Source organism: Acomys minous, assembly GCF_964271855.1.
Source record: "Acomys minous genome assembly, chromosome: 2".
In the NCBI taxonomy this organism is placed as follows: domain Eukaryota; kingdom Metazoa; phylum Chordata; class Mammalia; order Rodentia; family Muridae; genus Acomys; species Acomys minous.
Window position 1 is genome coordinate 8,176,989 of NC_140484.1, and position 23,953 is coordinate 8,200,941.

Sequence of the window (23,953 nt, forward strand, 5' to 3'; positions counted from 1 at the left end):
AGCTGTGTGGTTCTGGACCCCAGTCATCTTACAGGTCAGCAGTGATGCGGGAAACCCCTGTACTTTGCTCTGTTGCTTTGTCGGTTTTATCACTTCAGAACACTGCTAACAGGCTTCCTGTCATTGTTTGTCTATTGGATGGGGCTCTAGTTTTTTTTTCTCTTGTGATAAATAAAACACTCTGATGAAAAGTGACTTAGGGGAGGAAAGGATGTGCTTGACTCACATTTCCATGCCACAGTCCATCAATGAGGGGAATCAGGGCAGGAACTCTCACACAGGAGCTTGAAGTGGCCGCAGGACCACTGCCTAGGGAGTGGTGCTACCTGCAGTAGGCTGGGCCCCCCTGTATCAATGAAAACAAAGACAATCCCGCAGAGACTTCCCCTCTGGCCAGTCTTTGTGGACAGTCGCTCAAGTCAGATGCACTGCTCAGCTGGTGGTGTGCTGGGTCAAGGTGACAGTTAAAACTAAATTAGGACAGGGGCCAGGCATGCTGGCACCCATCTTTTGTTCTAGTTCTTAGGGGGTATGCAGATCTCTGGGAATTTGAGGTCAATATGATCTTCATAATTCCAGACACTCAGGGTTACAAACTGAGACCCTGTCTCAAAAAAAGCAATTAACTAGCCAGCCAGCAGCAGCAGCAGCAGCAACAGTAAAACCATATTTATTTCTTTTTTTACTTAATGTTTAAAATAGTGGGTTTCACTGTCACATTTTTGCACATATTTATCATTGTACTTTGCTCATATTTCGCATCCTGTTTATTGAGTGCAAACTGTGTTAGGTGCTAGTGTGATGGCAGGGTGCTGGGTTATAGTTTAGAAGTTCAGCTCTCTTTTCTCTGAAGGATTCAGGCACAGAAGTGGGCACAAGCCCATTCGGAGTGGGTAGTGTTCATAGGAGGGGCTAGCCTGCACTCGTAAGAGGAGATGGTTGGAGAAAATCATATTGAATCAAAAATGGAGGATGGGCGAGCTGTCTTGTGTGTGTGTGTGTGTGTGTGTGTGTGTGTGTGTGTGTGTGTGTGTTTGGTGTGTGTGTGTTTGTTGAGGAGGAGTGGCCAGCACAATACACACAGAGGGAGTGGCATGTTCAGAGCCAGTGGGCAAAGCACGGAGTGTGGGGACTGGAGTGGTTCAGTTGGTCCCAGCATAACCGTAAGGCCAGAGAGGTAGGAGAGGACACAGAAATGAAAGGCAGGTGGGCAAACTTAGGACAATGGGAAGTTGCTTAATGACCTGCTCAGAAGGGACCACACAGCCATTAAATTAAGTCATAAAAATGTGGTAGCTGAAAAATAGGATGACTGAGAGGTGGTCGTGGCCATGTCTGGGTAGTGATGGGCAAGGCTGTAAACAATGGGCAGATGTGATGGAGATGTGGCTGTAGGTCTCAGATTGTTAACTGGGGGGTTGAGGGGGGTGAGGGGAGAGGGGACATCAAAGACGATGTGCCAGTTTCTACCCTGGAGAATTAGGTGAATGTTGGCAGCATTTACAGGGTCAGGAAGTGCAGTTGGGAGGGCGGGGTTTGGGCAGGCACTGGGGAAAGAGGAAAAGCTGCCTGGTTTTGAGTGCCAGAAGATGTGAGCCTTGTGTGTGCTCTCCCACACGTGCGCCCTGCTCTTCTGTGACCCACCCGGCCCTTGCAGGCTCTTCATCGATGGGGATCGCATCGACGCACCTGCTGTGAAACAGCACCTGCTCCTGGACCTCGGCCTGGAGGCTGAGTATAAAATCCAGGTGCTTCCTTACAAGTCCATCCTGAGTGAGCTCAAGACCCTGTGTGCTGACCTCTCCCCGAGGGAGAAAGTGTGGGTCAGTGACAAAGCCAGCTATGCTGTGAGCGAGGCCATCCCCAAGGTGAGTGGCCTCACTCTGTCCTGTCTGAATGTGGCTAGCGCCTTTGCGGTTCTCCTGTCCTACAGAGCTGGAACAGAGGCGTGCGTGGGCTCTGAGCTCTCTGCATGAGGCAGAGCTGGAGCCTAGAGTGCAGGATCGGAGGGCCTTCAAACTGTTAGATCCCCGTCCTCCACGGTGTGTGTTGTGAAAGATGATCTCAGGCGGCACACGTTAGCACTCTAGCTTATTTAAATATACCTATTTTAACAGCAGTTAGTGTGACTGAGAAAACAAAAAGCTCTAAGTAGTGTCTTCGAGACTGCTGCTGTGGAAATTCTTTCAGATAAAGTACAGAGCAAGTGAGGTTCATGCAGGTGCAAAGCATCCAGGGTGAAGGGACACAGGAACCTGAGTTTGGGGCTACAGTTCCCAGCACACACCTCATCTTTTTCCCCTGTGTTTGAGGTACGGAAATTCGAGGCCGAGAGAGGCTGGGGAGGGGAGGATTTGTCTTAAGATGACACAGTAGTGACAGCCTTGCCTTTCCTGGCTGGGCCAGGGGAAGCAGCTGATACCTGTTGTTCCACTTTAGTTAGAATCTGTGGCAGGACTGGAGCCAGACCCCTTCAGTGGGGCTTTTCTGCTGTCAGGTCTTGGGCCCTTGGTTGGTAAGTGGTCTTCGGCAAGCTCAGCAGTGGACTCTCTTGGCAGGAGCCCAGACAGACCTGGCTCATCAGCAGCCCTGCCACTGTGACACTGTTTGCCCGATGGCTCAGATACTCAGAGCACTCTGGCTTTCTGTGTTACATGAGGGGTGTGTGTGGGTGGGTGGGGGCGGGGAGAAAGTGCATTCAGAGAAGCTCTGTGCAAGTGTCAGGTGTGCTGAGTCCCTTCCCAGGCACACAGGGCCAGCCTCTGATTTATTCTACCATTTGTAATGGTCAGCCCTTCAGTCTCGATACGATGAGGCAGCCGCTGAGGGTGATCACAGTGGGAAGTGGGGAGACAGCAGAAAGTCCTTTTGTAGGTACCCCCACCTCCACCCCCTCATGGGAGATAAGGTTCCTTTTTTGCAGCAAGGGAGTTGTTTCGGTTAACTCTGAGAGGCTAGTGAACTCCAGTCAGAGCTGCAGGGCTTGGAAAGCAATCCTCCGCTGTGACAGGTGGGCAGCGTCAAAGAGCGAGGCCTGGAGGAGAACTCCCTGTTTAGTGTATTTAACTTATTTTGGGTGATCTCAAGCTGTGTTGTACATGCTCCAGGCATCAACTGAAGTGACAGGACTCCAGGCCACAGGGGCAGCTGCTGGGTCCTGACTGGGATCTCTTCAGCTGCCTCAGAGTGTGTGTTTTTCTGGCCGTTGAGCAGGCTGTTTCTCTTCCTCTGTGCCTTGCCCCAGGATCATCGCTGCTGTATGCCTTATACACCCATCTGCATTGCCAAAGCCGTGAAGAACTCAGCTGAGTCGGAAGGCATGAGGCGAGCGCATGTGAGTGGAGCGGCCAGTGTGAGAAACTGGGTGGGAGGTGACCAGGAGGGTCCAGCTCTGTCCTCATCTGTGTGGCATTGAGAAGCTCACGGAGCCTAGTCTTTCTGATCATCCAGAGTCAGCGGGAGAATGACGTCACTGTTATCCTGGGCTATTAACCATTATGCAGGCCTGCAATCCTGGCTACTTGTGAGGCCGGGGCAGGAAGGTTGTGAATCTGAGGCCATTGTTAGGTATATAATGGGACCTGTCACCAAAAAGAAAAACAGTATGTTTGGATGTATTAAATCTTTGTGAAGTATAACACAAAACACAAAGAAGGGGCTGAAGAGATGGCTCAGTGGTTAAGAGCACCAGCTGCTCTTCTGGAGGACCATCTCACAACTGTCTAGAATTCCTGTCCCAGGGGTTCTGATGCACACATGTGCGTACACATATGTGTACACACATACATGTACACATGCAGGCATCGATGATTGTGTAAAGGGTGGTGAGGCTGTGGATAATGATAAAGAGAAAGAAACAGATTATGTCTGAAGGCAGATGGTGAGGCTAGCAAAATCTGAGGTTGACAGAGGCTGAGCATAGCCCATTGTTCCTGGCCCATGTGGGGTGGGAATTCACTGTTCAGAGGAGCCGCCTGCATGCTCAGGCTAGACCTCACTTGGTGTCCAGGGACCACACCCAGGATGAAAAGCCTGAGTGCTCTTGGGCTTGGTAGCTTTGGGACACGGTCCTGGGAGGGTAGCCTTGGGAGACGGTCCTGGGAGGGTAGCCTTGGGACACAGTCCTGGGAAGGTGCCTTGGGACATGGTCCTGGGAGGGTGGCCTTGGGACACAGTCCTGGGAGGGTGGCCACAGGACTGGGACCTGAATCTGACCACTTGATGCTGTTGTTTGTGCAGATAAAAGATGCCGTTGCCCTCTGTGAGCTCTTCAACTGGCTGGAGCAAGAGGTTGGTTCTTGTCCTCATTGGATATGTGAGCTGTCAACACTCCTTGATGCAGCTGTGGACTCCCTGGGCTCTTGTGGACGACAGCTTTAGTTTGATTTTAGAGTTCTCTATGGCACCGTGTTCTGTAACTGTACGCATATATGAACTGATACATCCTGTGAGAAAAAAAGAAGTTCCATCACTTGGCTTCTCTGTGGTAGAGGAGTGCCATTAGTAGGCGTGGCCCTTCCTGAGCTGCAGGCCAGCTGCTATATGGGGAGTAAGCTATCTTGGTGTGTGTTTTGAACTTTAAGCCTTGAAACTTTTTATGTTAAATTGACTCTTGGCCATTAATTTCTCATCCATCCATACCTGGATTTGACAGGTTAGTTTCTTTGTGCTACTATTAATTAGAACCACTCTCCCTTTAAATAATTTGGAACGGCTACAACTGGAAAAGGGAGATTATTCTCATTTCTTCTAGTATGGCCTCTTTTTTCTCTCCATACTTCGAGCTTTTCTCCTTTGACAGTCATTTTTGTTTTCCTTGTGTTTTCCAGATAGGCTCATGTAGTCTGAGCCTTGTCCATGCGTTTTGCTGTCTTAGGAAAAAATACAGGTGGTGGCGGCACTGCATCCAGGGCACGTTGTCTTACTCACGTAGTCTTCCTGCTTGTGACTGCTTTAGTTGTCTTCATTTCCCCATTGCCACAGCTCTTGTGCACGTACCCTTCCAGTTCCTCCAGGATGATGGGCTTTAGGGTGCTGTGTAGAAGGAGATGATCTTGACATTTTAAACTTAGATGCAGTACATTCTGGGAGATTTGAGGATACAGTGATGTGAGAAAATAACCCCGTGAAAATAAAGTGACTAAAACCCTGTCCTTCAGATAGCTCTCTTGAGAGCCTGCCAAAGTTTCCTCCCTGTTAGAGAGGAGACGTAACACAGTGTGTCCTGGAGAGTGGGCCTTTGGGGTGTGGGGACTGAGGACAGGTCAAGTGTCTGATGTACCCCCACATGTCTGGAGAGCATGCCACTCTGGATGGTTTACAGGCCCTTTTCTCTGCAGGTTCCCAAAGGGGGTGTAACGGAGATCTCAGCTGCTGACAAAGCCGAGGAGTTTCGAAGGTAAGTGTGGAGGAGACCTGGGGCCTTGTGCTGATTTCTTGGCCAGCTGAGTGGGTGGGGGTGGGGCGCCTCGTTTCCAGCTCAGCGAAGACCTTCCCGACTCTGCTGGTCTCTGTTCCAGGCAGCAGGCTGACTTCGTGGACCTGAGCTTCCCAACTATCTCCAGCACGGGACCCAACGGCGCCATCATACACTATGCGTAAGGCATGCGGACGGAGGGCGTGGGCTGCCTTAGCACCTGCTTCTGCACAGAAGCCTGATTGGGGGAGACATAGCGTTCCCAGGGGCTTCGTGCCCACCCCTGTGTGTCTGCAGGAGGGGAGATAGGAGCTCAGAGGGCTTGTTCCTCTGAGTCCTCAAGCTCTGCCTTTTAAAAGTTTCCTCTTATTTGTTATTGTCATTACTACTACTACTACTACTACTACTACTATTATTATTATTATTATTATTAATTTTTTGAGATAGATTCTCACTCTGTAGCTCAGCCTGGTGTGGAACTTATTACATAGCCTCGGCTGGCATCAACCTCATGGTGATCCTCCTGCCTCAGCTTGAGATTACAGGGATGAGCTACCACACCTGGCCATGTTTCCTTTCTGAGGCTCAGAAACTCAGAACCTTGAATCTTCTGGAATGTTTTCTCTTTGCAGCAGCCTTCTTGAGGTCCTGGTCTGACCACTGAGCACCACTGCCAACATCCAAAACATGTGTTGCTAGCTGGGGCAGCCCGCTGTGGGTTGAGAGATGTCATTAGGTCGGGCATCAGTTTGCCTAGCTCAGCACTTGTGCTCTGTGTAGGGCGTTTTGGACATGTGCTTCTCTCTCTTCCATGTGCAGGACAGGACACTCAGTCTGTCTCTCTGGACTGCAGTTGGGTTAGGTCTTCCTCCCTTTACATAGCTTTCAGAGCTGTGTGTGGGACATAGTTGCAGATGTACATGCCAGTCCCTCTCACTGATGCGCCTGTCCAGCATACAGACACCAGAGGAGTTCACACTCACTCAGATGATGAATTTCATGGTGGATTTTTTCATATGATTAGAGCATTAAACATTTCAAAGCTCTTTGTTCCTCTTTTGGTGTTTCTTCATCGCAGGCTGTTAGAAGTCTGCTTCGAGGCCTGGCCGGGATCTGTCTGATGGTCTCTGTTGCTGGAGGGGGATTGGTACCCACTGAGTGTGAACTCGAATGCTGTCATCCCTGTGGGCATTTCCCAGCACAGTGGTACTGTCTGGAATATAGGCTGGGGAAGGTGGGTCACTTTGCACAAAGAACTTCCTGTTCTTTGAAGAGAGCTCCATCCGGGAGAAGTTTCTCCACCCATTCCTTTCAGGGGAAGGAAGGTAGGGTCTCCTAGCACAGAGTCTGGAGCTCTGAGACCAGTGAGCCTGGCATGGACTTTGTTTGCTTCCCATCTCTGCAGCCCAAGCTTAGACTGGTCGCTGCTTCTGTCAGATTTTTTTTTTTATATCCTTTGCGATAGGGCCTCAAGGGCCAGCTTGTCTTAACTTGTGATCCTCCGGCCTCAGCTTCACTCCTGAAGCTCTACTGATTCTTAAGTTTGCTGCTCTTAAAGTCATCTTTGTTCTGGACACAAGCACGTTGTGTCCTGCTCCCCTTCTTAGCTGGGAAGCTCGGGTGCAGAGTGTTGGAATAGCATGAGGCTAACGCTTACAGTCTATCGGGTGATTTTTTTTTCTTCCATAATAATTTCAGACAAACATGCTTTAGGAAAAGCACCTGACAGCTGGATGGTGCACACCTGTGACCCTAGCATCTGGGGAGGCAGAGAAAATAGGTGCTCTGAGTTTGAGGCTAGCCTGGTGTACAAAGCAAGTTGTAGGACAAACAGAGTTACACAGAGAACCGCTGTCTCCAAACACCAAAACAAAAAGAAAGAAGTGTATGCAATATTCATATTCTCACAGATTTATACCAAATGACTACATTTTTGGAGTAACTGAGTTTTTTATTACCTTTGTTAGGCCGGTCCCTGAGACGAACAGGACGCTGTCCCTGGATGAGGTGTACCTCATTGACTCGGGTGCTCAGTACAAGTAAGTACCCCAGGGCTGATGCAGAGCTAGGCACCAAACTCAAGGCCAGAGGTTGAGGAGGAGGACAAGCTTTCCTGGCTGAGCTCACCCAGCTGCTAACACGTCCCTCACCGCCTGCTGAGGGATGGTTTCGGTCTTGCCTTCTTTTTGACCCCTTGTTGAAAAGGCCCCGTTGTGACTGTTCCTGCGAAGGATGCTGGAGCTGTGTAGTCCTTGGCTGTAAACTGGTAAATTATGAAATAAGCTCCTGAAGGGAAGTAAACTTTGGGAACCCTGTGACGCTTTCTGCTCCATCCCAGGAGCTGCCTGCCAGCTCCTGCTTGCAGCTGCCTTGGGGCCTTTGGGGAAAGGGTTAATTTTAATGTATAGATCTGAAAGGAGGACCTGCCTCTCCATTTCTGAACTTGTCTTGACACCTTTACAGCTTTCCACATTAACATTTTTCCTCAGGAGGAAGGCTAACGAGGAGCTAGAATAGATACCGTGCCGTGTGCACGGAGGCCCCGCCCCCGCAGCTGGAAGCAGTTCTGTGAGCTCAGCTAGTTATGGGGTGACCACTCTCTGGCCTTGAGATACGTGGGGACTCGCTTGGCCATAGTATACATTTCTGTCTCTTCTGGATTTAATGCAATGACTCTGGAAGTTGTATTTTTGGTATGGACAAGTGTGTGTTAAGAGGTGCCTCTGGCAGTGCTAGGGTCTCTCATCAAGAATCCCTTTGCGCTCCAGCAGCAGGAAGGAGCTTGGTTTTCTTGCTACAAGCCTGTCATTGTAACCCAGCGATGCCCGTCTCATGGAGTAGCCCTCCTTGCATGGACCAGGAGTAGTGCGTGTTCTGGCCGAGTCCATGCCGGCTCGTCATTTGTTTATAGCAAGTTGACTGAGTGACAACTCAGGCACTCAAAGTGGTGTGTGTGTGTACGCAGAGTCATGCAGTCATTGCCAGTTACTCACCCGTGAGTGTTTGTACAGACACATCTCTTGAGTTCCCTCCCGTGTGTGTGTCTAGGAGCTGGGCTGACGGCTCATACCATAGCAGCTCATCCTTTTAGGAAAAGCTGTTTTCCAAAGTGGGTGTTGCCTGCACAGGCTGTGTGTATAGTTTCTTCACATACCCTGTTTCATGGTTGAGGAAAGGTTACTTTGCCTGGAAAAACTGTTTTCTCTGCTTTTGAAAGGGATGGAACCACAGATGTCACCCGGACCATGCACTTTGGAACCCCTACGGCCTATGAGAAGGTAATGCGAAGTGGAATCCGAGGCCATCTCTGCCGTCTTAAAAACAGCATTGCTTTTATCAAGGGATTGCATAAATAAATAAAAATTATAAGCAGCGTAGTAAAACGCTCATTTTTGTGGAGTCAGGCTTATCGGCTTTATGAGATCTGGGTAATTAATTATTGGAGGGTAAGGCATTTGGAGAAATTTAAAAGCATGTCGTTAAGGCCAGAATGGCTCAAGTTCAACTTCAAATAGCTTTGGTCTTCTCGTGCAGGGGGAAAGGGTAGTAAAATGTATGCCTTATCAGCAGTCTAGATTGGCTTCTGAGAGCTCCCTCTTATGTTTTCAAGGTCAGCATTCCTGCCTACAGCTTCCCTCTCAAGGAGCTTTGTGGGATGATAGACAGACACTGTTGAGCGTCTGCTTTGACCTGCTAGGAAGGTAGCACAGACCTGTGAGGCAGAGAGATTCTGCCAGGGGCTGGAACCCTGCCGCTGGTGGCCTGGAACAAGGCGTTTCTTGTGTATAGACATGGGCGCAACAGTGGTCGCTTCCCAGGCTCCATGAGGCTGTAAGCTGGGAGCCTTGAGCTCAGTCTGCTCACCCAGCACAGGCCGAGGCTCTGAGTGCTCCGTGTGTCTGAGAGAGAAGGCTTACCAGATGTGCTGGCTGCCTTTCTTAGTCCTGGTGGCTTGACCTTGCCATTTGCAGCCCTCCCCCCACCCCCCTACCCCCCACCTTGAAGATTTGCGGCCTTGGGGGGCATGATGCTTTTGCTGGGGTCAGATGGCTCGGGTGTAGTTCCTTCCTTGCCTCTCTGGCAAGCCCTTGGCTTTGTCTGGGTGGTAGGCTGACTCTCAGGATAGCATGGTGGTGAGGAGGCCCGGTGCTGCCGCCTGTGAGCAGTGGCTGGCGTGGTGCTCAGGTGGCCCTGTCATTAGGGGTGATGCAGGCGTCACCCTGGTCTCCCCATCTTCCGGATAGCACATGGCAGAAGCTTCAAGGGAAGGCCTGGCTCTTTCTGCTGCCGCTTTAAGTTCAAGATTTCCTGGCAGTTGATCTGCGGTGGGGCTGTTGTGGTGTATTTGTTTTTCTGTACTTGACTCTGACGCTCTCTGTAGTATTACTAGACACTTTAACAGGCACACTGTTCTGACGTGCTAGAAGACAGGGCAGGGTTAAAATTCCTGTCCCCTGCAGCCACCTTCTGGGTTTTCTTTGGCAGGAATGCTTCACATACGTCCTCAAGGGCCACATAGCTGTGAGCGCAGCTGTTTTCCCAACAGGAACCAAAGGTAGGTGGCTCATTCTGTTATGGGGCAGGCTCAGAGCTCAAACTTGTCTACATTTGGGTGGAAAAAAATGTATCCTTCATTTTGTTTTGTCAGTCTTAGCTCAGTCCTGGCCCAGCTAGGATATGTAGGATACCCTACCCAGCCCCTCAGCCCCCATGCCCTAAGAGCCAGGCTTAGGATGGTTTCCACGAACAGAAGTGGTTGACACACGTTGGGGCAAGTTGGGCGCAAAGGCTTCAGGGCTGGAGTGGAAGTTAGGGCTGCCTTCTGTGTGTCTTCTCATGGGGCCAGCGCCTCCTTTGCTGGCCACTGCTGGATTTACGTCACTGGGATTCTGGCTTGGGCTGTATTCTGCTCTGAGTATGGGACAGGCATTGGTCTGCAGATTGCAGGACTCAAGCCTTGACTCTGGCAGGTGGCCATGTGCTCATGTCCCTTAGACTTGTTCTTCTCACCTTTCACACCTATCAATCTGCTTGTAGTCTCGCGAGAATCTGATGCTCGTGCTTCTGAAACCTTAAATCCCAGGATCTGGGAAAGGATTGTCTTTGCCACCATGGCAGCCCTAAGCTGCCAGAGGTGTCCATCCCGTCCCCTGTTGTTGAAGAGGACCCCTGCTTTAGACTGAGCTCTGACTGGCGTCTTGTGATTTCTCTTGTTAGAAACTTCTTCCTTGTGCTGGGCTTAAGTCTGAGCTCCTCAGTAATGTTTGCCTGGTGCGTTCTCTTTCACCTTCTAGAGCTAGACCTCTAATCTCTAAAGTGCTGTTCGAATACCAAGCGGCCGTTTGTCTTTCAGGACACCTTCTAGACTCCTTTGCACGGTCAGCTCTGTGGGATTCTGGCCTGGATTACCTGCACGGAACAGGACACGGTGTTGGGTCTTTTTTGAATGTTCACGAGGGTCCGTGCGGCATCAGTTATAAAACGTTCTCTGATGAGCCCTTGGAAGCTGGCATGATCGTCACTGATGGTAGGTCTCTGTGTTTGCAGAGGGCAGATGGTGATACTTTATTGTTTCTTATTTTCCAGTTATTTTAAAGGAAATTGGTAATAAATTCCACCTCCCCTCAAGTTAACAACACCCCTTTTCAATTATCAGAGTGATTTGGGCTTGTTTTTAGAACACATCAGGTATGGATAAAATATAAAAAAATAAAAATAAAAAAAGATTTTTTTTATACGTGTAGGCAGTTTGTCTACAGGGTCATAGTGGACACGCTGTGTTTGCTACTTTACGTTTGTAAATAGACCTCAGTGCTACCTCCCGTGTCCAGTGGATACACAGTGCGATCATGCAGCGCACCCCCACTATTGTATTCCGCCTCCTGCTCAGTAGCTCAGTGCCTGCAAGAGTGGGACTGAGTGGGAGAAGATGGCTAGAGCGGCCCCTCTCTTTCCTTCAGCATGGGGCTGCTGTCCTGGCTGGAGGCTGCTTTGGTGGCAAAGCCTCCTTGGGGCTGCCTCTAACGCTGAGTTGCTTGTCCTAGAGCCGGGGTATTATGAGGATGGAGCTTTCGGGATCCGCATTGAGAACGTTGTTCTGGTGGTCCCAGCGAAGACCAAGGTGCGTGCTCACATTTCCTTAAAAGTTTCCTACTCTTGTCATGGGGGGGGATGAGTGCTTTTGTCTTTGGAGCCAAAAATGTGCCGTAGTGGGGCCAACTTGGAGCTTCCTTCCCCTCATACAGGGATTTACTGGAAGCTTCTTTCCTTTGTGAAACCGGAGAAGGATGGAGGGTAGAGCTCAGTAAAGTCCTGGCTAGACACAAGCAAGGGCCTAAGTTCCATCCACAGTGCTATCAAAAAAGGAGAAAATTCCAGGGAATGGATGATCGATCTTGACATTCAGGCTGGGTGGGTAGAGGCATCTGAGTCTAATCCCCGAGCCCCACATGGTGGAGGGCTGTCCTCTTACACACACACACACACACACACACACACACACACACACACACAGGCATCTGAGTCTAATCCCTGAGACCCACATGGTGGAGGGCTGTCCTCTTACACACACACACACACACACACACACACACACACACACACACACAGAGGCATCTGAGTCTAATCCCTGAGACCCACATGGTGGAGGGCTGTCCTCTTACACACACACACACACACACACACACACACACACACACACACACAGGCATCTGAGTTTAATCCCTGAGACCCACATGGTGGAGGGCTGTCCTCTTACACACACACAGAATTTAAAAAAAAAAAAGCTTAATAAACAGGACCACCTAGGCCACATGGCTGATTGGTTTGGATGTTTATACCCCAGTGGAATTTTAAGGACCTAAACCAGAGACTCCCCAGGTCTGCATACCTCGTGTTCTGTTGCCACCACACGTACCAGCTTTGTGGACCTGCCAGTAGATGTGCCGAGCACCACTGTTTGGTTGTTTCCGGTGACTCAGAGGTGTACCCTCAGCAGGGCATAGGAAGTGTGTCTGCTGAGCCTGTGCTCCTCGCGTGACGGTGGCACCTGGTGACACCTTCCTGGCTAGCACCCACTTACACAGACAGTTCTCTGAGCGGTGCCAGGCTTGGTGGAGGAACCTCGGCGTCCACTGTGGCAAGGGGGGAAATATAATCTGCTGTTTTCTCTCTTCTCCCTGCAGTATAATTTCAATAACCGAGGAAGCCTGACCTTTGAACCTCTAACTTTGGTTCCCATCCAGACCAAAATGATAGATGTGGATTCTCTTACAGATAAAGAGGTAATGGGGAATCTTGGGGTGGAAGTTTGGAGGAGACTCCCCTGCTCCGTTTAGAGGTTAGCTGCATCTGAAGTCTCCTGTTGTATATGCTGGCTTTTAGGTAGTCCTATTCCACAGGCTGTGTGTCCAAGGGCTCATGGGTAGGCACAGTAGGCCTTTGCTTTTCAAGAGAAACAGCTCCACTCTTCCTGCTTAGGTGGACTGAGGAAGCGGGTCAGCTTCTTTTGTGGCCACGAGAGCTGACAGAAACAGCTTTTGGGGAGGTTTGCTTCGGCTTAGTTTCGGGAGATTTCAGACCATCCTGTGAGGAGGGCCTGGAGGAATAGCTCCATGATGTGAGGGCTGTGAGGCAGGGCTCGTGATGGTGGAGTGTGTGGCAGAGGTTTTCATGTCACAGTGGACCAGGAAGCAGTGAGAGAGATTGGAACCAAGGACCAGTCCATGCATGACCTTTGAAGACCTGGCCTTAGTGATCCACCCCTCCTCCTAAAGCTTCTGTAGCCTCTGACAGTAACGCCACCTGCTGGGGAAAACATTCAAAGCAGGAGCTTATGGGCTGCACTTCGGAATCAAAATGTAATAGTTCCCTTCAGCAGCTGTGGACGCACTTGTCTTTCCTACAAGAAGTCAGGTCGGGTGGGGCCTCTCGGCCGTTGCACATTCCAGACTGGCTCTTGTGTGGCAGAAAACACTAAGGCAAGAAGCAGAATCTGTCCATGTGCTCGGTTTTGCATAGATGAGTGAAGTGGTCCCAGTCTGTCTGGTACTGCTGTGGTCACCGAGTGTGGCACAGCAGTGTTCACTTACCAAGCTCACAGAATTAGGGGTACCGGACCCTTCAAGTGCTACAGTGAGACCCCGAGTCCTTGAGGCTAGACTAGTGGCAGACCCACAACCCTGGAGTAACACCTGAGGTGAGGCGGGTGACCAAGGCCAGGGAAGCAGCGAGGGCCTGGAAAGGGCAGGAGCGATTAGCCGGAGACAAAGCAGGCTTTACTCTAGGCAGCTGGAAACCAGGACACACGTGCAAGTGTGGGCAGCGTGGACGCCCCAGCGGAAAGCAAGTGACTGATGGGACCCCAGGCAGGAAAAAGCATGAAAAGACACTTCAGGAGTAAGACAGTTGTGCTGAGGTAGGCTGGCTTCTCCTCTGTGGACGCAGAGCGCATCAAGGGAGCATGAGGGCTCAGGTGCTCCAGGGAGGCTGTGGAGTAGATTCACCCAGCTGGGAAGTTCTTCCACTTCCTGCTTAGCTTTCCTGTGTGCTTGGGCTCCTCTGCCTTATCATTGGTGCCCATGGTCCAGCCAGCATTTGCGCTGTGATTCTGGCTTACTCAACTTGTACATAGATTACATCATGGCACTCAGCCTAGCACAGCCTGGCATCCTGTGTGTCTCCGTGGGAAGAACCGGCCCCGCAGCTCAGGAGCCCTTCACTCTGCCAGACAGATGCTGTGGGTGCATGGGAGCGTGAGCGCGCAGTGGCGTGAGAGCCACGTGCTTGGAAGCCTCAGGTCCCGTAGGGACCTGTGCCTCTTATGGCATCCTTCGGCTACGCTCATGAAAGCCCACAGCTATAGTTGTGACTAAGTAAGTGGGTCACACAGTCACTGACCACATGTGGATCAGGAGGTATTTGTCCCAGGTGGGGTTCCACTTGATTCAGGGAAGCAGTGCATGAGGGAAATTAAGTGGGGCTGCTTTCTCCTGAAGTTTTGCTAGCAAGACTCACAACCCACCCCGTGACACTGGACACAGACCACTCACAACCCACCCCATGACACTGGACACAGACCACTCACAACCCACTCCGTGATACTGGACACAGACCACTAGGAGCTGCCATGCCAGTGGCTACTAAGACACCTTGCTGGGCCAAGTCACTGAAGAGTTATTTGAAACAACTACTCTTTCTTTGAGTCATAAACAAGTTTCCATAGATAGCCAGACACAAGTGTTTTACACAGCAGGCAGGGTACTGTCTCACCATTTTAGCAAAGGTCCCTTTCTTTATAGCACTTCATAGATAGTCCCTCTGATTTTCCCCGAAGGAATGCTGGTAGTGCACAACACGGTTTTTCCATTGCACTTTTTTTTCTAGTATTTAGTCCACATTTATTAGGCATTAGGCATGCTTGTCTCCTTATTTTTCACATTAATATACAAAGAAAACACCTAAGAAAATGGGATTAGTCACACTTTCTTTTTTTTAAATTAATTTATTTATTTGCTTTACATTTTGGTTGTAGCCCCCTCCCTCCTCTTTCCCCCCTCCCCCGTCCCCTGTTCCCCAGAAAAGGGGAGCCCTTACCCAGCCACCCCGGCTCATCAGGCCCCATCAGGACTGAGCTCGTCCTCTTCCCTCTACACAGATGTGGCTGATGGGCAGCTCAGGCTTCATGTGGGCCCTCTAGTAGGGGAGCTGGGGCTGCCTCTGACAAGGATTTTAAAATACTGTCCTTGTAAAATACTGACTTCTTTCAGTCTGTTCTTGACAGTCCCTTTAGGGGTTGTTTAGAGTGGGTCCCTCTTTTGTCACCAGATGGCAGCAGAGGACCATGTCTGCTGTGAACTTGGGTACCTGCAGCCGTCAGGGCCATGGGGTACTGCCCAGGCCCTCTTTAGTCAGTTTGCATTAGCCTTTCTCTCATCCCTCAACCAAAAGGGCTTTGGGAATGTCCCCGTGGCCCCCAAGGTTACAACAGGCCACCACCTTCACTACTGAGCTGTTCCCACTGTTGGCAGCCTTACCGTTCTGTGTGGTTTTGCTGCAAATACGGCAGCACTGGACACAGAGCACTTCCCTAACTTTGACACTCCCTCCCTCAGTTTCACTTCCCCAGCTTGGAGCAGGGTTAGTTTGCTTTCTCAGTGGGCATTAGGGCCCTGGCTCTGTCAGAGCCTGTTGACAATACTACGCAGTGGGCTACCTTTGGTTTGTATGCCATCGTGGTCTCTCAGGTAGGCTTTGGTACTCGTAGCAGACTATCCCCTGAAGCTAGCTCCTTTGTTGTAACCCAGCTGCCGAGAATAGCTCCAGTTAGGTGTATGGTCAAACCCGTCTCATGGACATTGTCATCACTTCATGTCCTTTTCCTTTTTCCATTACTCCCAAAGGGAGGGGATTTTACCTTTTGAATCTCTCCCTTTTAGTATCAGGTCTTGTGTTATCAATTCCCAGGCACCAAGTTCTGTCAGCGTCTACTCTTTAATCCTAAAACCAACTGAACGAACAAAACCAAAACTAAGCAAACAAACCCAACCTAGATGTGATGGCATATTTCACAAGGGCTGAGAGTCAAGCTTGTTTGCCTGAAGAGAGTCAAGCCCTGCTCTGAAGAACCCTAGTCCTTGACCACCAAAGGTTCTGGATCTTCTGGACAACATTGCTGACCGGAGACACCTGGGCGTGGCTGTCCTCATTTATTTAGCGTTAGTGGATACAGGGCAGGAAGCTGAGAGCGTTTGGTCTTAGCAGGCATCTCTGCAGCTTTCAGGGCTTGGCTAGCTCTGCCCTGTCCTGAGGGGCTTCAGGGTGAAGGGAATGATGGGTCCACATGGCCAGAAACTTGGGGCTTCCAGGTGTCCTGACAAGAAGCCCTGCACTCATGGAAGCCCGGCGCCTTGGCTCTCTACCAGGCTATCTTTGGTTCCCTCACAGTCATTGCTAGTTCATGTTGGCATGCTGTGCTCTTCTGGGGTCATTGAACCAGAAGCACTGCAGCCTGTCTGTTCCCAGGGAAGCAGACATAGTGATCTAGGAAGAAAAGGACAAGGTTTTGTGTTTCTCCTCTCAGCTGTGTCCCTAGCACCTGGGCTCCTCACTGTTGGCCTGTGCAGCGTTTCCTAACAGCATGGCGTCCTTTCTTCCCCTGCAGTGTGACTGGCTCAACAGCTACCACCAAACCTGCAGGGATGTGATTGGGAAGGAACTGCAGGCCCAGGGCCGCCAGGAAGCTCTCGAGTGGCTCATCAGAGAGACAGAGCCAATCTCCAAGCAGCATTGATGGTGCCCTGCACTTGTTTCTGTAGGATGCTCTGGGCAAAGGAAGAAACCTGGCCAATCCCTGACCTCTCCTTACCTCTTCCTCCCCGACTCCCCTTTTTACTTTTAGACACTAAGAAGAACTGGAACTCTTCTTAACCACTTTGATATTTTCTTGCAAACAGTCTTTTATGAATTTTTAATTGTTGAGAATGAGCCGAGAGTAAAATTGCTACATCAGAGGGAGGGGGCCCCACAAAGTTGAATGAAGACTTGACAAGGAGGAGGCCCCTGAGCCCTCTGGCCAGTGATGGCGAACACTGACTGCTCCATGATGGTCTCGTTCCAGGTGCTAGTACACCAGTCACGGTCACCTTGATGTCCCTGAGACCCTCTTACAATCAGTGAATAAAAACAGCAGAACTCTGCTTTGGTTTGGCCGTCTCTTTCTTGGAGGTGCTGTCTCCAAGTAGTCAGGCAAGGTTGCTGCCCAAGGTACACACAACACAACACAACCCCCCCCCCAAAAAACCCCAAAACAACCAACAACAACAACAAAAAACCAAACCAAACCCCTACAAAGATGGAATCAAACAAGCAAAAGACCAGATAGTTTAAAAAAAAAAAAAAATCCCAAACAAAGCAAAATGGCACTGAAAGTCTACAGAACACATTGAGTTCGTTTTGTGTTGCCCAGTGACTCCCAGGCATGGGGCTTGCCCTGAAGTGTGATTCCTGTACCCAGTGGGACTCCATAGGAGAAAGCTGATTTCTCCTTTCCCAGTGGCTGTCAATAGCTTCTTGGTGGGGAAGGGGAGGAAACCCATGTCCACTTCCTTCTCTTGGTGCTGTGACCTCATCTAGTTTGAACCTGCTGCCACAGTGCCTGTGAGTTCATATATGCATCAGTGATAAAGAGGAGATTAAGGTAGAAAAACTGAAGTACAAGCATTTTCCCAGCTGCCCACACACTTCACCGAGTTCTTCAGTCTGTCGTGTGGCATCTAGTGGCTGCCTCACCCTTGCATTTCAGCATCAGGGTCCCTTCAGTATTTCTTGCGAGTTGGGTCTAGTCTCTCCCTAAACCGGGGAATGCTGCCATCTCTCCCTTACTCGTAAAGAACATTGTGCTGGATGTCAGTCTCATGATTGACTCACTTTTCTTTTAGCATCTAGGAAATGCTGACCTGCTGCCTTCCGGCTTCATAAGGGTCTCACGAGTCAGTTTTCTTTGATTGCAGTTACCTTTGTAAATATAAGCTATGGAAAATTTGGTAATTCATAATTTAATAATGTCTTCCATTAAGTTTGGGAGTTTATGAGACACCATTTATTCAACCATTTCCTCCATTTCTATCTTCTGGGATGGATGTGTGTATGTTGGTGTGTTTGAAGGTGTCCTGTAGGCTTTGCAGGTCTTCCTCGGGCCTGCTAATTACCATAGTCCCCTCTGCTCTTTCTCTTTCTGCTTGCTCAAATCCAGCTTTGGACCCTCCACACACTGCCCCCCCCCCTTTCCAGCTCTAGAATTTGTTTTTTGGTTTCTTTATGTTTATTGTGTTGCTGTTTGCGTTTTGTTCAACCTTGGTCTTTCTATACATTTTCTTGAATGCTCTTAGCATCTTACTGCATTCATTTTAAGGGCATCTTGTATGTAGATCTGGCATCCTGCTTTTTTGTTCGGGTTTTGTTAGTTTTTGTTTACTTTTTTCCCTTTGGAAGTATCACACTTTCCATTTTATTTGCATATCTTGTGACCTTTGTTGGAAGTTGAGTTCAGACTTTTCTCCTTGGGGCTTCCTTCCTTCTGTTATTGCTGGTTTCTGCTTACTTTTGCTGCAGGCTTTAGGCCAAGGGTCACCTGGTGACTTAAGTGTCAAATATGGAGCTTTTTCCTGGGCATATGAATTTGCTTTCATATTTTCCCCATATCGCTGTTGTTTTCAAATGTTCAGGCTTTTGGGAAAAATGTATTTCTATTTGAAAACCTCATATATGCATATATGTATTCTCATCATATTTACCCTATACCTTCCCCAGAGTTCAGCCCCTCCCTCAGGTTTTTAGTTTTTGATGGATGGGTCCCAAAAGAGAAAAAGGAAAAACGAAAGAAAGAAAAAAGACTATGGGCCCTTTAAGTCTCCTAGGAATTACTTTGAAGGAGGAGGTCTTTCTGCTTTCTGGGAGATGCAGGCCACCCTGCAATTCCCCCCCCCCCCCAAGAAGCAGCAGTTACCTATCAGAGCACACCTTAATCTAAATCAAGGTCTCTTGCTCACCGAGGCTCCTCCAAGCTCTGCAGTTTGCTCCAGGGACATGTGTGCACAGCTGTCTGCCAATGGAAAGAGAGACATTTGTGTATGAGGCAGGGTTGGGGCAGGTAACTGGTACAGGGCAAAAGGCTGAAATTGGCCAGAATTAATTTCAATTTGCTGTCAAGCCCTCTGCAAGTTGCAAGCTTTCAGTGGACTGTACTTTGCAAATGCATGCCAGATGGACCGTGCCTGTGTAGTGCTGTGTAGGGGAAAAGACAGTCTCTGTGTTCCCTACTTTGTCGTCACCCCACAAGTCTGTCTTGCTATCAAACCCTATCTTTAATTTGTATGATTTTGACAGGTGAACAGACAGAAGCGTACTTGACATTCATCAGAGCATGGCTGGCAGTGTCCATTATTTTGGCCAACTAGGAGAGTGGAAAATAAAAGAACTAATCGATATTATCATTTAGAACCAAGGTGGCAGCGAGGACAGGCTTTACTACAAACGTGAGCCCATAGTGCTCCCCAGCCCAGTCTGCCTCCTTTCCCTAAGAGGCTTCATTCCCACCTGCCATTTGGTGAGAGCGCAGTAGCCTCGGGTGATTTTGTAACAAGGTTTAGAAAAGCATAGACAGAATGCTGGCCAAGGAGTAGCAGGGTACATTTTGATCCCCTGAAGATGAGTTCGTAACTGTCTTTTCCTCATACTTGATCCTATTTCTAATATGTAGCATAAAGTGAGACCTACAGGGGAGACGTCTCCCCCAAGGATGGAACGGATTAGGCCTGTTTCTCATCCGTCATCCCTCTGGAAGGCAGGAAGCATACCCTTGGGACTGCCTGTAGTCTCCTGATAGCCTGAAAGCTTCCTTATCTGCAGAAATGGGAACTGTGACTCACTGTTGATTTCAAGTTTAAACAGACCATAACTCAAGTGTGACGGCAGCTCCACTGTTCCTGCATCAGCCTGTTAAGCCTGTCTTCCCAAGGCAGCCTCAGAGCAGTTTGAGTTAATTGGCCACAGCCACACTGCCAGGTGCCAGGTGCCTGGAGTTTCCTGCCTGCCCTGTGTTGTCTTAGCATTAAGCCTATGAGACCTAAACTAGGCAAGACAGTTCTATAAAGACAGGACGGGATAAAACTCTGATGTGCCAGGGCTCAAGGGAAGATGGTGAGAGAAAACTTAGAATAAAAAGGCCAATTTAAATAAGTGGTGGATGTTGAATGGAGAAGCTATCAACGCTGCATTACAGAGCTCCAAGGATCCCAGTCTCATTTCTCTCTCTGTCTTGCCTGCTCTGTTACTTGTAAAGTTTTATGTACAAGGTACTGAAGATCTAGCAATATTGCAGACGCAGGCCTTCTGTGTTGATCAGCCTAGGGACTGGCCTCGGGTGCTTTTCAAACAAACCAACCAACCCCAAACCAAATACAAAACCCAAAAGAACAAGAAAATTGGTAAGATCTCAAGTTTAAAATGCAGGTTCTGACTTTTGTCATAGTTTTGAGTCTCTCCAAATCACAATAAAAACAGAAGCTGGGATAGCAAAACAAATTCAGGGATGAGATTTACAGCCAGCGCAGTTGGCACTCTGAACAGGCGCGGGACAGCTGTCCCCTCCACTCGTGTGTTGGAAGAAGATGTAGGTGGTGGCCAGGTGCTCAGCCAGCCTTGGAGCAGACCAGGAACACAGTCTCCAAGAGCCCTATTGGGAGGGTGATCAAAGCAAGGGGCGTCATTACTGTGATGTGTGGGTTTTGTGTGAAGAGGCAGGAGCTGCCGCAGCCAGAATCCTGGCAACTGGCCTGGCAAAGCCCGGAAGCAAGGAGGAATTGCTGAGGATAGACCCAGACAGAGAAACCTGTGGGGAATAGACCCAAACAGGAGACACTGCTGAGGATAAACCGAAACAGGAGACGTGATGGAGGTGAGAAGTTGGAAACATTTGAAAAACCACTGAGAACGGTGACACAGTTGAGTGATATGTGGAAACGGTTCTGAGCCACAGGCTCACAGGAATACGAGGATAAAGAACCGAAGCAGATAGTCTCTTAAGCAAACGGAAAAGGAACGAGGAAAATGCAACAAGTCAGAGCAAGGGGAGGGAGACGGATGTCAGTAAAGAGCTTGCAGCTCCAAGCCCGAGGACCTGAGTTCGGAGCCTCAGAACTCACCTCAAAAGCCAGGTCAGGCAGGATGCACCTGCAGTTCCAGCTTGGAAGGCAGAGACTGGGTGATCCCTGACGGGTGATGAGCAATGGGTTTAGAGAGACCCTGCCTGAAAAAACTGAGGCAGAGCCCAAGAGGAAGATATCTGCTATCAACCTTTGACTTCCGTGCACGTGCACTGGGCCTCCATGTGTGTGCTCTTGCACAACACACACAAAGGTCAAAACGAGTAAAACAAAGCACTAAGAGAATGTGACACAGATGGACAATGGATCAAACGTTTATACAAGGTTCTCCAAAGAAGAAAACGAAAGCAAAGGAACAGAACAAATATTTGAAAATGTTCAAGAAAACATCCTGAGATTACAGAATAAAAATCTGAGCAGGCACATTTAAAAGGTAACACCTCACAGCTATATAAATAAATCAACTATGTCCAAAAATACAGAATATAGTACTGTTTGAATTGTACAACAGAATTGTACAGTCTACAAGAAAAGTACAGAATTGTTGGACTTTAAAGAAGAGGAAAGAAGTCATTTACTATTTAAACAAAATACCCACAGAACATGTATGGGGGAAAAGTCCAGATGTGCCATGAGCCATCTTTACAGCAGCACTAGGTCGAGAAGACGGGATGGTGGCGGCAAAGGCTTTCTTCGTCATTAAGATACATTTTTTGTCAGGCTTGGGATCTGAGCTGAAGTTAACAATCACAAATGCTTTTTTAAAAAGTAGCCCTGTCATTGGCCAGGTTGTCAAGACAACTGAGTTAGTTCTGGTGGGATTGGTGAGGGATGGAGGAGGTTTTTAGGTAGTTCTAGTCCATAAGCTGTGTGCCCCGAGGGCTCATGGGTAGGCACAGTAGGCCGTTGCTTTTCAAGAGAAACAGCTCCTCTCTTCCTCCTTAGGTGAACAGAGGAAGTGGATCAGCTTCTTCTTCCTCCTCTTTTTTCTCCTCCTCTTCTTTCTTCTCCCCTTCCTCCTCCCCCTCCTCCCCCTCCTCCTCCCCCTCCCCCCTCCTCCCCCTCCTCCTCCCCCTCCCCCCTCCCCCTCCCCCCTCCTCCCCCTCCTCCTCCCCCTCCCCCCCTCCTCCTCCCCCTCCTCCCCCTCCTCCCCCTCCTCCTCCCCATCCCCTTCTCCTCCTCCCCCTCCTCCCCCTCCTCCTCCCCATCCCCTTCTCCTCCTCCCCCTCCTCCTCCCCCTCCTCCTCCCCATCCCCTTCTCCTCCTCCCCCTCCTCCTCCCCCTCCTCCTCCCCATCCCCTTCTCCTCCTCCCCCTCCTCCCCCTCCTCCTCCCCATCCCCTTCTCCTCCTCCCCCTCCTCCTCCCCCCTCCTCCTCCCCCTCCTCCTCCCCATCCCCTTCTCCTCCTCCCCCTCCTCCTCCCCCTCCTCCCCCTCCTCCTCCCCATCCCCTTCTCCTCCTCCCCCTCCTCCTCCCCCTCCTCCTCCCCCTCCTCCTCCCCATCCCCTTCTCCTCCTCCCCCTCCTCCTCCCCCTCCTCCCCCTCCTCCCCCTCCTCCTCCCCCTCCTCCCCCTCCTCCTCCCCCTCCTCCCCCTCCTCCTCCCCCTCCTCCCCATCCCCTTCTCCTCCTCCCCCTCCTCCCCTCCTCCTCCTCTTCTCTTCTCCCCTCCTCTTCTTCTTTTTTTAAATTAAAGAAATTGTTCACTTTACATGCCAATTGTAGCCCCCTCCCTCGTCTTCTCCTGTCTCACTTCCCCTCCCTCATTCTCCCCCCTTCCTCCTCCCGTCCTCAGAAAGGGGGAGCCCTCCTCCCCTGTCATCTGACCCCAACCTATCAAGTCTTGTCTGGACTGCCTACATCCTCTTCCTCTGTGGCCTGGTGAGGCTGCCCTGCCAGGGGGAAGTGATCAACTTGTGGGGGCCAGAGTCCATGTCAGAGGCAGCCCCTACTCCCCATGTTATGGGATCCACAAGGAGATTGTGCTGCCTGTCGACTACATCTGAGCAGGAGGTGTAGGTCCTCACCGTGCATGGTCCTTGGCTGGTGCATCAGTGCTGGTCTAACTGGATGTCTAGGTGTAGAAAAATGCAAGTAGACCCTTATTTATTACCCTGTACAAAACTAAAGTCCAAGTGGATTAAAGACCTCAACATAAAACTAGACACACTAAATCTGTTAGAGAAAAAAGTGGGCAAGAACCTTGAACTCATTGGCACAGGAGACAGCTTCCTGAACAGAACACCAACAGCTCAGGCTCTAAGATCAAAAATTAATAAATGGAACCTCATGAAACTGAAAAGTTTCTGTAAGACAAAGGACACTGTCAACAGAACAAAACTACAGACTGGGAAAAGATCTTCACCAACCATACGACAGAGGGCTAATATCCGAAATATATCAAGGACTCAATAAATTAATACCACCAAACTGAATAATCCCATTAAAAATGGGTTACACAAAGCTCTTACTTGGTCTTGTCAGAGTTTGGCTGTTGACTTTGCCAGTATCCAAGCTTGCCTAGTTTTAGGCAGAATTCTGTCTGTGACAGAAATGACATTTTGTCCAGTGGCTTGTTACCGCATTTGAAGCCATCTCCATAAGGAGGTTCTTTGATGCTCATCATCTTCTTTGAGGTAGGCTGGGTGTTGCCAAGAGTTACCCTGTCTTCTTGTCAAAGAATCTTTAAAATAGTAAAAACATCTTTAAATGCCATATTTTGTAGGTCTCTGAGGCTTTTGAAGACCTTATCTAACTATTTTACTATATCTATAGAATCATATCTATCTGTTAAATCTAGGATGCATATTCTTGTGATAAAAATAGACTAGTAATTGATATGACCATGATTTAATCAACTAACAATTAGCTTGTATA

At 49.5% G+C, this 23,953-nt stretch overlaps 1 protein-coding gene across 2 annotated transcripts in view; it reads left to right on the plus strand.

Annotated features, from left to right (window-relative positions):
• XPNPEP1 (X-prolyl aminopeptidase 1) overlaps positions 1-16,843 on the plus strand; it is a 52,140-nt gene extending 35,297 nt beyond the window's left edge. For both annotated transcript variants that reach the window (XM_084754472.1, XM_084754473.1), the window contains 12 exons: positions 1,658-1,868; positions 3,245-3,334; positions 4,240-4,290; positions 5,340-5,398; positions 5,520-5,597; positions 7,384-7,455; positions 8,634-8,694; positions 9,902-9,971; positions 10,770-10,943; positions 11,461-11,537; positions 12,601-12,699; positions 16,578-16,843. In XM_084754472.1, the coding sequence (XP_084610598.1) occupies positions 1,658-1,868; positions 3,245-3,334; positions 4,240-4,290; positions 5,340-5,398; positions 5,520-5,597; positions 7,384-7,455; positions 8,634-8,694; positions 9,902-9,971; positions 10,770-10,943; positions 11,461-11,537; positions 12,601-12,699; positions 16,578-16,706 (1,171 nt within the window). In that variant the 3' untranslated portion in view covers positions 16,707-16,843. The remainder of the gene's footprint in view (positions 1-1,657; positions 1,869-3,244; positions 3,335-4,239; positions 4,291-5,339; positions 5,399-5,519; positions 5,598-7,383; positions 7,456-8,633; positions 8,695-9,901; positions 9,972-10,769; positions 10,944-11,460; positions 11,538-12,600; positions 12,700-16,577) is intronic.
• Positions 16,844-23,953: the final 7,110 nt, after the last annotated feature.